Raw genomic sequence first — 13,730 nt, 5'->3', positions numbered from 1 at the left:
CAGATCAGACTTTTAGATAAATTTGATTCCTGTGACTAGAGTTTGAGGGAAATATCAGTTTATTTTTCCAACTATCTTTCTTTTTTTCTGGTTTTTGGTAGGCAAGTAGAACCAATGGATGTATTTATGCCTTCAGAGAACTAACAAATGATTCATAGTTCACTGTGAGGTGAATTTCACGATAGCATTTTGGATTCTGCTCAGAGGGCGAAGCTGAAAGATTTGTAAAGTTTCCTTTCCTTTTGATTTCTTTCCTCTTAGACTTTTTTACAGACTCTTGGGTTCAAATCTCACCGTTCGCCCATCTTTGAACTAAGCCAATCGAATTTCAAAGAGTGCGCACTTCCCTCCTGATTGCAGCAATTATCAGAAAGACCCCTAACCCCACCTGAGATTGACTGTCTCTGTGTAAAACTCACATCAAATGTATAGAAATGCACCTGGCTGCTTTGTCATTTGGCTCTTGTTTTCAGAGGAAAGTGTTATTTGAAACATTTAGGTGCCATTTTCGGCTTCAGTCTATAGGATTGCCTCTTTTTATTTTGTTGTATACAATAATTGAGCATTATAAGCACTCAGCTTTAATGGTATATAAATGGATAGCTTTGTTTGAGTGGATGCTTCTGGTGCACAAACATGTCAGAAGATGGGCAGAATTAGGACGGTTTGTTTGTTCAGTCATTCTGCGGATACGGACAGCTTGTTGTGTCTGGCTAATTGGGAGTCTGTAGCAGAAAGCTCTTCGGTCTGATCAATAGCCATTCACTGAGCAATAACATAACAGAGGATTGTGGCACTACTCATCTGAGACAGACATACACGGATTCCACAAAACAATCTAACTCTTTTCTTGTGTACAGGACTGTCAATCTTAGTTTTACAAAAGCAGGTTTTCCATGAATACTGTACAGTTGGTGCGTCGTAAATAAAAAAAAAGAAAAGCAATAGATGCACAAATCCTATTTTCTGTTATCAATCGGCAGTGTCATTATTTGACATAATTATGTTGTAATTATTATTTTTTTTAAACAAGCTTAATTACAGTAATTCATATTCATGCATTTATTGTGTACTTTTTTTATTTATTTTCTACATTTCTTATAACGGTAAATGCAATCTGCGCACCATTCTTCACAAATTATTCTGCAAGTAATTTTTTTCTTTACTTTTAAAATAAAATAAAATCAATCATAATGAAAAATGATGAGAAATTGCATCTTGGGGATTAAGGGATTATGTACATTTTGTAATGTAATAGCATTCATAATTTGCATGCTATATGTGGAAAAAGTAATAATTATTAAAATTCTTACAGAATCAACATCCTCACTTCAGAATCATCACTTTCATATTAGTAATTTTAGGCACATTGTAATTTTGTCATTCATCCAAGTTCAAAAATGACCACATTTTTAGAAATATGTAAATGAATTATAAAGCAACAATCCACACAAACTATTAAGCCTATTTTTTGCCTATTTTTAATTAATTTTGTTCATTTTTTAGATTTGTAGCATTTATTGTTTATTGAAAATGTAATAAAATCAAGGTTGTTGTTGTTTTTTTTATCTTTTTTCTTTGTTTGTTTCATATATGCAGTCTGACCTCCTGAGACTGATGAACCTTTAGCAAACCAAAAGGAGTTTTAAACCCTACTTTGTACCGTGGTGGAAAATGCTGTGCTGAAATAGATGCTGGCAGAGAGTGTGACATATGAATCTAACACGAATTTGTAAATCTGCCTTTCTGCAACTTTTTAGGTGTTGAGCTGTGTGTGCTGGAGCCACTGGCGTATTTACCTGTGCAGCTGAATATTATCACCAGTGTATTGTGTATCTCTGTAGTGAATGGTATTTGCAAATGACAAGCGCTCTTAACTGGGTTTCGATTTAAAGTGGCTCATTGTTGTGAATCAGAACGCTACGAATGAGATCTCCACAACAAGAGGATTAGTATGCTAGTTTGACACAGTTTGCACCCTCTTGAACCTGGCCTGTTCTAATCGAATGTTTTCTCCTCCTGTCCTTCTCTTTCTCTCCCTCTGAACCTGTCTGTCCTTCCCTGTCTTCCTTCCTTCCTTCCTTCCTTCCTTCCCTCCATCCTCTCCATCCTTCCCCTTCCCATCACGCTATTCGATTCCAGTGGCGGCCACGAAAAACAAAGTGAGAGGTGAGTTGGATCCTCCATCTTCCCTGCTGCTTGATAAATGGGGAGACACCGTTCCCAATAAGCTGAGCTGAGATAGCTGCCTTATCACTGCTATGAGCCAGGCAGGCAGTACCACCGTCCTGTTCCTTTCCACACCGCCATTATTTTTGCTATTTACTGCCCCTCTCTTTACTGCCCCTGCTTTACCTCCTGCGCCATCATTTCTTCTCTGTCATCTTTTCCAACTAAGAGGAAAGCTGCTGAACTTTGGTGCTGCAACAGAGCTTAGCCGCATGTAGTCACTTGTAGCATGGCTAACCTTAGTATGAAGTAGCTCTAAAATGCAATGACCATTTGTTTATACCACTCCGCTTGTCTGAGTTTGTTTCAAACAGACTGTCAATCGGTGTATTTTTTTCAGTCACTCTCTCTCTCAGTAGGTGGCGATAAGTGACCTCTGAAGTGAGTCACTGAATTATTCATTCACAGCATCGATTCATTTATATTAGCGAGTCATTGAATCATTCATTTAACACATTCATTCAAAAACATGCATTGTCTGAATACAAATGTGTCTGATGCATTAATAGACTCCAAACATGTTGCTTGTTCCTTTTTTAATATGTAATTAAGCCTTGCATTTAATAATTGTGAATTTTATAGGAACTACATAACACAGAAGTAGCTAGTGTCAAATAAAATAGTCAAGAGAAGAAACCAACAACAATGTGGCAATTTTAAAGATGCACCTCCAAACCCGTGCCTGCGTTGAGTCAAAAGTACAAGGGATTTTTATCTTAGATGTTTACTGTTTGTGGAGCGTTAAACTTACTCTGTGGTTTATGGCTGTATTCGTTTGGGTTTATTGTGACAGTGTGTCCTTCAGGCCTCGGCAGTATAATTTCACGGTTGTTGTTTGCCACGTAGTTAGACATTAAATTTAAAAGATACTTTCACTAAGTGGTTCAGAGAGAAGCAGTGAAATATTTACAAGGGGAAGTTCACAGAGGTTATGTGTGACTCGGTATGCCATAGGGAAGTGAGATTTCTTTGATTACCCACAAAAACCTGCACAAAAAAAAAAAAAAAAAAACACAAAGTCAGTCAGTTCAAACAAATATATTCTACTCCACTATAAACAGCTGATGCATTATTCACTGTTGCATTTGAAGTATTCATCTCTGCAAAAATGAATTTAACAGTGAAAAAGCTGCAGAGATAACAAAAAGGGGCAAAATGACACCAGTAAATTGTTTAGTAATCCATACCACTACCGTTTTGAAAGAGGACAACCATTTGTCCAAAATTTCTAAATTGCATAAAATGTAAAGGTTTTGGCTTTGTTTTAATATTGACATGCCCTTTACAGGATTGATTAATTGGCCCACCTACTTGGTAACACTTTATTTTATGGTTACACATCAGTAGCCATGGATTATTGCTAATTAAGCACGTATCAATGCCTACATTATTATACATGACCTTGTTCTACATCCCTGAACCTACCCAATACCTAAACTTAACAACTACTGCATTAACTATTAAGAAGCAGCACATTTATTGAGGGAGAAGTCATAGTTTTGTTGTGAGTTGTGAAAATGATTGAATAAGGCTTTCATACAGTGAAAGTTAATTTGTTAAGACCAAGTCTGTCCAATGCTATCTCACAACTTATACATACGTATTTTACAAGGTGGATCATTTGTTTGAATTCATACAAATTGGGGAAATATGCACTATTTAGCAAAAAACATACAAATTATTATTATGATGATGATTAATAATAATTAGCCGAATCAGCAAACTCATAAAATATATAGAAATTGCCATGAGAATGTATCGGGTCTATCCCTTACAGACTTATTTTGGTCTGTGTTAAATTCAGTATGGCATCTAACCTGACTGAGGTCTATAAAATAAAATCGCCATGCATTTTAGGCAATTTAGAAATCCCAGCCAGAACACGTCTGGGAAAAAGAGGATGTATGGTCACCCTGTTTGAGAACAGCTTTGCTATGTTTAGTTACTTGCTCTCCCAACACTGTGCAAAAATGAAAATCTCGCCTGTGCAATAGATCTGAATGTGACATTTGTTAGCTCTCCCAAAGGTCCGCCTCATTTTTTGAGGAAGAAAAACTATCACTGCAAATATTTGGAGTCAGGTAGATGAAATGAGGCCTATGTGTACAGAATGAGTGAGACGCTATCAGCGACTGACTCCTCTAAACCACCTGCTCTCCTCATGAATAATGCACAAGACTACATACTATACGCGCACCCACCTCAGATGGCAATTTTACCTGTGTACCATCTGCCTGCAGCGGCACGGCATGGTATCGGCTTGTGTGTTTGCGCTCAGAGAGTAACAGAGTTGTTTTTGTCAGCGCCTCTTTCATAGGCACTGTTCCCTTTTGTCGCAGTAAATTACGGCATTAAAAAGAGAGGGGAAAAAACGACTTGCTACAATTAAGAAACTGTGATTGGGATGTTTGTTTACAATGGCAAGAGCAGCTGCACACTGGTCTAATTGTGCAAATGGAAGTGGAACCGCTGAGGCCAGTTCATTTGTTGTTTGCTAATTGATTAGATTTCTCTAAATCAGAAATTGCACTGCGTCTTCAAAACTTTTCATCCGTTGTGTCTGGGGGTGGGGGGTTGGGTTTGTCCATGTTTTCCGCATTTAATCGCTTTGATTCGCACAATGTGCACAGCTAGCTCATTAGACTCTTTGCAATTAGTGCTATGACTGGTTAAAGGTGATGTGTGTAATTTAATAAGTTAAATGCTTTGTCTGTTTCCAGCTTAATATGCAGAAACAACTATAACAGAGCTATTTGCAGGATGATTTACTAAAAAATGGTAAACTCTGTCTCTGTGGAAAATCATTCTAATATAGTTACGTTTTCTTTTTTTTCTGGCTATCCCAGTGTAGATGGGGGTAGTAGTAACACTAAAGCTACTTACCACTGGACAACATGGAATTAATTTTTTTGTTAATGCATGTTGGTATTATTGTGGGCAGTATTTTTTTTTTACAATTTGTATGATGAATTGCATGAAAAAGATTTCTATTTTTGTTTCAGATAAATGTTTGGACAAAAAAACGCATCAGGATTTAGCAGCGCAGCTTAGTTTTTAACACAGATTATAATAAATGATTCTTGAGCAGCAAATCGGCATATTATAATGACTTCTGAAGGATCGTGTGACCTTTACTGACCTTTACGATTGTTGCTTGTCATATACAGTGTGACCCCAGGCAGACTGTGTGATATGAGCCTTCATGTATTGCTGTGCATCTAGATGTCGATTGGTTCTTTATTAGACGGCAGCCGCAGGACCAGTCGCGCTGCAGGACTCTGACCTACAATTTTCCCAGAAATCCGCAGGAGTCCAAGATTAGATGAAGGCAATTAATGGTCCGTAGGTGAGCATGACACACTAAGCAGTTCGAGACTGGCCTGGAATGAAAAATCTCTTACAATCCCCCAAAGTTTGTCTTAGACAGTGACATTAGCACAGTGTTTTTCTAGATTTACCACGGAGAAGGCCGTAATCGTGACAAAAGACATTCATAACACTTCCCAAAACGACAAAACAAACAGACACCGAGGGCATTTTTAAGAACAGTAATCTGGTTTAACACTGTCAGGGTGTATTGAAATCGGTTGGGCTGTACTATTCACTTCTAATCGGTGTCTTTCATCCTCTTCTGCTAGTGTCCCAAAGCTCTAATTAACTCCTCAAACATTATTCTCGGCCCGAGGGAAAGACTGTGAGTGCTGAATGAAAAGAATATCATAGATTAGCACCTCCATTTTCACTAGTGCTCCTACTGATTCCCATTGGGACGCCCACCCACGGCGCTGAGAATTCAGCTTATTAATCTTACCATAACTCACAGGAGTGTAGCTGTAACCACTGAAGTCTCCTAAAGGTGTGTTTCAGGCATTTACAAACACCAAAGCATTGAGTTCTTGTGTTTTTGTCACCCTAAAACACTGTCAGCGCATCTTAAGAATGAGTTGACTTTTGTGTTTTGGTAAGCTAGACTGGGACTGCTTTGTCAGCACCTGGCAAGGCTCGCCAAATTGGCACCTGTTTATACACTTCATGCCTGGCACACAGCATCCTGGGAACATACACTTGGCATCATACCCGAATAGATGTGCTTTTTTTGGACTGGCTCTGCCTGGTAAACCTCAGACCTGAATTAGTCTGTTTGATTTGGTCTGGCAAATGATGAGGTTGGATCCAAGAGAGTTGTCTAGTTGAGATGGTAGATTAAACCAAACTTTTAGACATTGACAGAATTGGTCCACACATATGTCAGGATTTGTAGCGCTCTATTTATGTCGTGTCAAAGCAGAGGTTACATGACAGAGTAATTTGCCCTAATTAGTTCTTTCTCCATTAACAACAAGTCCATAGTGCACTGATTTCGCCTACCATGATGGCAGATCTTGAAGCTAAATGTTTTTGGGCAAAAAAAGTTAATTGTCTGTTGTAAAAATTGTAAATCCCGTATACAAAGAAGCAGCTTTCTGTAAGCCAACATTGCAAATTTGAACAACCAACTGGAACCTGAACAAAATCTTCATGGAAAACTGTTTTACCCTAATGTTTGACTGCTAACTGTATGGATTCCTGTTGAAAAGACACCAAGTAACTGATCAAGAATCTCACCACAATTTTACTTTTATACAACAGCTGGTCCCACCCCTTGAATCTGATTGGTCAATTGTGACCTTGGACCAAAAAGAAAAAAACAGTCATAAGGGCCAATTTTATTCTTTAAATTGGATAGTGCAATCTGGAAACTGAGGACCCAAAAAAAATCTAAATTGAGAAAATCACCTTTAAATTTGTCCAAATGAAGTTCTTGGCCATGCATATTACTAATCAAAAAATACGTTTTGATATATTTACAATATGAAATTTACAAATTATCTTCATGTTACATGAACTATACTAAAGTAAAATAATTTTAACCCACACAATGTATTGTAATGCTCTTGCTACAAATATACCTTCCAACATATAACTGGTTTTGTCATCCAGGGTCGTAATTATAATACCAAGGGAGTTGATGGACAGTCCAACAGCACTCAGACGTTAACAGTATGTCATTCTGTTTTTATATGTTTGTGGCATTCCAGACCAGAGTATGTGAAAGGTACAGAGCTGCATGATTTGTCTAAATCTGTTTAAATGAGCAAAAAGTGTCACAATAGCTGATTTGCTCTGAAAAATATGGGCCGCTTGTCTTCTGTCAGCATGGTCAAGGCTAAAAGTCAAGGGCATGACTACCTCCAGGCTGGTCTCAGCGTCTCAGCGAGCTAAAGCATACTTGCTAAAGGTCATCTTGTTACTGTTCTCTTCTGAAAGGTTACGGAGATACGTGGGCTTGAAGAGGCAAGACAGATCACTCATGCAGCTGATTCATGTTTTGCGTCATCTCAAATGTTGTGAGAGCCTCTAAACATTAGCGGATTGAGGTTGAGAAAGAGCTGCGAAATGTCAGTTGTGTGGCTTAAATTACATTTTCTAATATGTCTGTTAGAAGTGAGAAACGAGGTGTTGACTATTGCCTTATACCATAGACGTACGCTTTGTACTTTGTACTAAAGTCTTCAAGTTTAAAGTAGTAAGTAAAAAAGACAACTATTCCTTTAAGATTTCACACAATTAGTATGTTAATTGATATTAAAATAAGAAAAATCTTGGAAATTAGTCGTATGTCAGTTGCTTTACGTCACATGAGACTTTTTCTCTTTGTTTTCTACCTCTCAGTGGGAGAGTTATTGAGGACGTTCAGGAGAGGCTGGAGCTAATTTTATATTTTGCTCGTTGAGTTTAGAGACAGGGAGGGGCTTACATACAGGAAGGAGAAACAGAGGGGAAGAGGAGAACGGGAGGCAGAGAGAGAGAGAGCAGCATTAGAAAGGCCTGATCCCAGGAGAGATCCGTTTCAATCAAACGCCTCTGACCAGAGAAGGGCTCACCTCACTGCTCTATTAAGTCGACACATGAGCGTACTGGTGTTGATCAAATCATCGTGACACACAAACCGTCTCAAGAGCTCGATCACTTATCAGAAAGAACAAGATACAGTAGATGCAAAACCGCCTTCTTTGAATAACCCACAGAGAAATGAACACGGAGGCTATTATTATTTCAGTTTCCTCCGTTTGGCTCGATTAAAAAAAACACCAACTATCAGAAGAATTCATATTAAGTAGCGTGCGATCTGTTCATTTTACATTACTGTTAAGATTTCACATTTAATGTCAATTCATGTTTTTAGCCCATTACTTTTGACCCATACTTCTGCGATATGATGTATTGAGTAAAACGTAATATTCGCTGTACAGTTGTCACGGTGGAGTTGGTGCTGGGAGGAGCGCGTGAACACAGGGAAAACAATTGACAGTCCTTTAATAAATCCCCAGAAGAAATGCTGGAGAACTCGAGGAAACTGCAGCGCTACCAACACGAGACAAAGAAACAGAGGAGAACACAGGATTTAAATGAATGAGATAAACACAGGTGAACAGAACGAGAAAATCAAGAAATCAACAGGAACATATATGTTGACAAAAGTAAGATCCGGAATGTGCATTATAAAGTAACTGGATTCATATATTTTAAATGAATTAACTAGTTTAAATCTTAACTGTTTCCTCTAAATAACGGCTAGCAAAGAGAAAATTCATCTTAAAACAATCACATAAAACTTCACTTTATAATAAGTGAATTGCTAATATTTGCTCAATATGTTTAATATGTAGTTCAGCAAGGTGAACGGAGGAAATTAAGAAGTCCGATGTCTGCATAATTTTTGATTTGACCTTTCAAGTACGTACTGTATGAATTTCTATGTAGCATTGCGATTTATGCCAGAAACAGCATTATTTTGCAGTCGTTTATTAATTTTTCTTCAAGTTCGTGCTACCTCAGAGTTGAACTTTTGAACTGTTCTTCAGCTAAGCATATTTTCTCTATTTTAAACCTTTTTTTTCCCTGTATGTTTTAAGTATTATGTTTTTCACATCGCGAGTAGTTTCAGGTGTCTTTCAGCAGTTGTTTGTTATTCATAAGTACTCTTAGCTGGAAATATGCAAAATAAGAGGCATTTCTAAATAGCTAGAAGCACATCTCGAAAATATTCTTTGCATTAATAGCAAAACCTGTCCAAAACTTAACACATTTCCAGAGCGGAGTGAGTAGGATGTACTCTTTTGAACACCAGCGTAAATTGGCAATGAATTACTTACCTTTACCCTTAATGTATTATATTAATATTTATTAATGTATTTATTTATTTACTGTACTGCTGACATACTCCTAATGATCAGTACCACACTCCTCCTTCTTTCTGAATGGTGACAACCTCAGCAATCATCCTCTGCATTCACACAGTTTGGACTCTCTTGGGATTTCTTAAGTTGACACGTTTCTTTAATCTTAATTGTTTGTTATCAACCATATGTGTAAAAATAGAAGCAGTTTTGCACCTACAGTTTTGGAGCAGTTTCCCATGACTGATTTCCCATGGATCTTGACCCTTTCTCCTGATTATAGAGAGAAGAGTGATGAGGGATGGGGATGAGAAAATGAGGCAAGAGAAGATCAAGGAAGCAGAGAGAGAGAACTAGAGAGAGAGGCTGGCAGGCCATGCTTCATGCAAAACACAGATGAATAATGTATCCTGCCTACCTAAAGTAATACATATCCATTTCTCTGTCTCTTTCTTCCTCTGCCTGTAATGCTGTGGTCTGTAGGAGACCTTAATCAGGTAGTAAATGACCTGCTCTACTGTCTCATATGACCCCTGAGCCAGAGAAGTGAACAATGGGGTCATGTTTTGGCTGGTTAGCATGCCGAAACTATAATGTCTGAACTCAGAAAAGGGTTCAGATGATATAGTAAGTCGTTCAAAATCCATGTGTATTATGACCTAATGGAATATTTCTTTGGGGTGGGGTAAATATGTAAAATACATATAAATGTCAATGCTGAAACCGTTGTGCAGATGCATTGCAATTCCTTGATGGACGTTCATCCATAGAACCTTTCCGATCCACAAAAGGTTCTTTATAGTGGAAAAATGTTCTTTAGATTATTAAATCGTTTTTCACAATAAGTAAAATATGATTATGGGTTGTGCAGTATTTTGCATCCCATCCCGAACCCTATTTTTGTAAACATTAAGATTTAAGATTGAGACATCAGCCGTCAGCCGTCAAATAAAATCTAGTTCAAATATTTCAGTTACACTAAATTCTGAATTTATGGGAATTTAAAGTTCACACTGACACAGACCTACGCGTGCCAAACCGTTTTGGCAAAAACTGTATCAAAATTACCCGTATTTCATGTTTTCAGATTTTATACGTTTTCTGCAAGTTTGCCCTAAATAAATCATTTCGAGTTGCATCATTAGCATAACAGTGCTAAGCTACAGCACAATAGCGTAATATTTACTGCTCGTAATAATCAAGGCTGTGGAATATGCAACTGTTTCTGTCTCACTAAAACAAGAGAGGAAATTAAATAAATCCCAAATCGCCGCCTCCTCAGTGTTTGTGTGTGTGTATGTAATATGACCGCCAGAGGCACGGAAAAGAAATAAGCACCACAGCTGGCCGACGTTCTCTTCTGTCAGGAAGCCTGTGGAGAGGCCCTTAGCAGCTCTCCCTCTCTGTCTCTCTCACTCACTTCTTCTTTCCTCACGGTTCTCTTATGAAAGCTACACCATATCTGGACAGGCTCTCAAATCAGGCTAATTGTGACACGCTGCAATTAGCAGCGAGCAGAAAAAGATGCTAAATTTGAATTAAACCAGATACCCGTCGATCTCCGTTTCTCTCATCAGCCACCAATCTGTGCTCGACTTGTCCTAATCACGGGCTAAATAAAATCTTTCGCATTTTAATCCGTGACTTCTGTGGGTGCTTGTTTGCCGTTTTCATACTTTCGTACTTCGAGTTAGGACTTAAAAATGACTTTACACTCGAAAACTTGCCTGGTTAGGACACAGCATTTCTCTTCCGTCGCGTCTTTGTCCTTCTCCTTTGCCTATTACATCACATTTGAACATTTTTCATCTCCCCTGACATCCCATTGTCTGGCAACGGTGGTGCTGGAGATGTTGACCTCTGATCTGTGAGAGTCATCACTTCTTCACTTTAAATAAATACAGATTATTCATCTATCATGTCCTCTCCAGGGTTGTCTTTATATATATGTGTGTGTGTGTGTGTGTGTGTGTGTGTGTGTGTACAGTTTTTCATTAGCTCCCCTCTCTGCACAAGGTGATCTGTTATTGCCTGTCTAACCCTGGGGTGCGGTGATGGATGTCAGTTTGTGAATTATTTCTCACTGAGCTAAACCTTTATTCAGTCTTCTGCTCAGATCGTGGTAAGCAAGGGCTCACGAGTGACCCTTATCTGTTTTTTGTAGGTGCTTAAGTGACGTCCTTTTTTTGTTTCTGTTGTCAACAGTGTAGCGATGTATGAAGCAGAAGTCCTTTTCAACATGGCAACATTTAAAGGGATAGTTCACCCATAAAATTGTTTTTTTCACATGTCACATGGACAAGAATGTCCTTGCTATCTTTCTAGGCCTTGAACTTCATAGTTGCACTGCTGTTTATGCAGGGTTTAGAAAGCTTTTTGATTTCATCATAATATCATATGGGCCTTATGGGTTTGGAAACAACATAAATTAGGGTAAGCTATCCTTTTAATGAGTTTGAATTCATGTATTTATTGTTTGTTTACCTTTAAAAATACTATTGGGGGTGCCATGACTTTTTTAATTTCTAGTTTTTTTCCGGTATTGGTTTTAGTTTTACTAGTAAGATTATATAATAGGAATGTTTTAATATAAATCACTTTGAGAAAATTATCGATTTAATGTAACAAATATACTCAGGGTGGCTATTCAAAAACAATGAGGTACAGTATCTTAACAGCTTTGCGCTGACTTTGCAGGTTAAATCAAAAAATGTACTTTCATTCTGATGAGTCCACGGTTCCTTTAACACCTCCAGGTACAACTATTGCTACAAAAGCTGCTTATTGTCATCTGGTTGCTTTTGAGATACCTAAATCTTTACTTACAGATCTTGTGTTTCTGAAGGCATGGAGTTTAGCAGTTGCCTGATCTCCTCGTGTGTTTCTCAATTATGATTTAGTGTCAGTAACTTTCTTCATCTTCTGTACTTCTCACCCAAGTTTAGATGTAAATAGCTCTCTTCCATTTTGCCTTTCTGGAACAACTCTTCCACAAACCAAACCACACGATCTGGGCTTCAGCAAAACGCATTATAGCCAGAGGTTGCGCTACAAACAGTCATTATCTGTCACTTTGACTGACTGGGTTGTATATTTTCCATCACACACTATTTTTAACCATCAGTAGAACATTGTAATGCTTGCTGTTTTATACGTGGCATTACTATTACAAGAACTTCTGTGAAAGAGCTCTTTTACTGTTCCCTGGTGCTGGTGGTATTGGCTTTTTCGACGTTTTCTTCATTCTTTCTATTCATAGATTCATGTAGAGCGCTCATGCTAAAGGTTGAAGGCTCCATATGTTGCTGTGGTTGTGCCCGTCTCTCACACACTTGCTGTCCGTCTCTTCCAGGAGCCCAAGTCCAGTTCCCTATCGTCCAGAACATGACTGTGACAGAAGGAGGAATAGCCAACCTGACCTGCCGTGTGGAACACAATGACAACACCTCCCTCCAGTGGTCAAACCCTGCACAACAGACGCTTTTCTTTGGGGACAAGAAAGGTGAGTGATCGCCACTAAACTCATATCTTTGTCTTGTGTGTTATTAGGTGGGAGATGGACCTCAGCCGAATGAGATTTTAATAGAGGAACGTTATGGAATTGTGCTATTTTACTACTGCTTAGATGACAGATTGCTGACAGCTAGCATATAAACTTCTGTTCCAAAACCTAGTGAGCTCTTTTTAAAGCATTTTAAATCATCATAGGTGAACAAAGTTCTGTTCCAAACGACCTTTTGAAAGAGCTTTCATATCAGGAGGACACCTATAATGGCTTAAAAATAAGTACTGAACTTAATTATTCTGCCTCCTGATGCCTTGTTTTTGGTTTAATTAGATTATTTTAAGGCAGATAAATCCAAGATGGCGGACAAGTTCAGTGAAAAACTAGATTTAAGATGAGGGGGGAAAAAATAAATCCAATATAGTAGACAAGCTCAGTGAAAATGTAAATCCAACATGGCGGAAAAGCGCAGTAACTACCTAAATAAATACATAAACAAATCCAAAATGGCGGAAAAGTATGGAAATGGCAACATTTAGTTAGCTGTGATTGCTTCTGTTCTCAATTATAAGTCAAAATTTGAAAGGGCCTTGTATATTTATGATTATTGCAGGATTTAAACATTATTCTCACTCTTTCTCTCACTTCTCCTTTCATGACTGTTAGCCCGGCTAATAGGGAATATTTGCACAATTTATACAATTTAACAACGTTTTCTAAAGGTTAGGTAAATGTCAAGATAAAACATCCTCAAAGTAATAACATTCTTAAACTTA

The 13,730-nt window shown here is 38.0% G+C and overlaps 1 protein-coding gene across 3 annotated transcripts in view; it reads left to right on the top strand.

The window, feature by feature from the left end:
* The window catches only part of cadm2a (cell adhesion molecule 2a), a 1,030,129-nt gene that overhangs the window by 949,855 nt on the left and 66,544 nt on the right, over nt 1–13,730 (top strand). For 2 of the 3 annotated variants that reach the window (XM_043250639.1, XM_043250642.1), the window contains exons 3-4: nt 2,143–2,169; nt 12,802–12,951. In XM_043250639.1, the coding sequence (XP_043106574.1) occupies nt 2,143–2,169; nt 12,802–12,951 (177 nt within the window). The remainder of the gene's footprint in view (nt 1–2,142; nt 2,170–12,801; nt 12,952–13,730) is intronic. The other variant, XM_043250641.1, reaches the window with a different exon arrangement.

This window comes from Puntigrus tetrazona, chromosome 10 (assembly GCF_018831695.1).
Source record: "Puntigrus tetrazona isolate hp1 chromosome 10, ASM1883169v1, whole genome shotgun sequence".
Lineage (NCBI taxonomy): Eukaryota > Metazoa > Chordata > Actinopteri > Cypriniformes > Cyprinidae > Puntigrus > Puntigrus tetrazona.
Note: the sequence above shows the minus strand (reverse complement) of the source record. Positions and strands in the feature narration are given on the sequence as shown.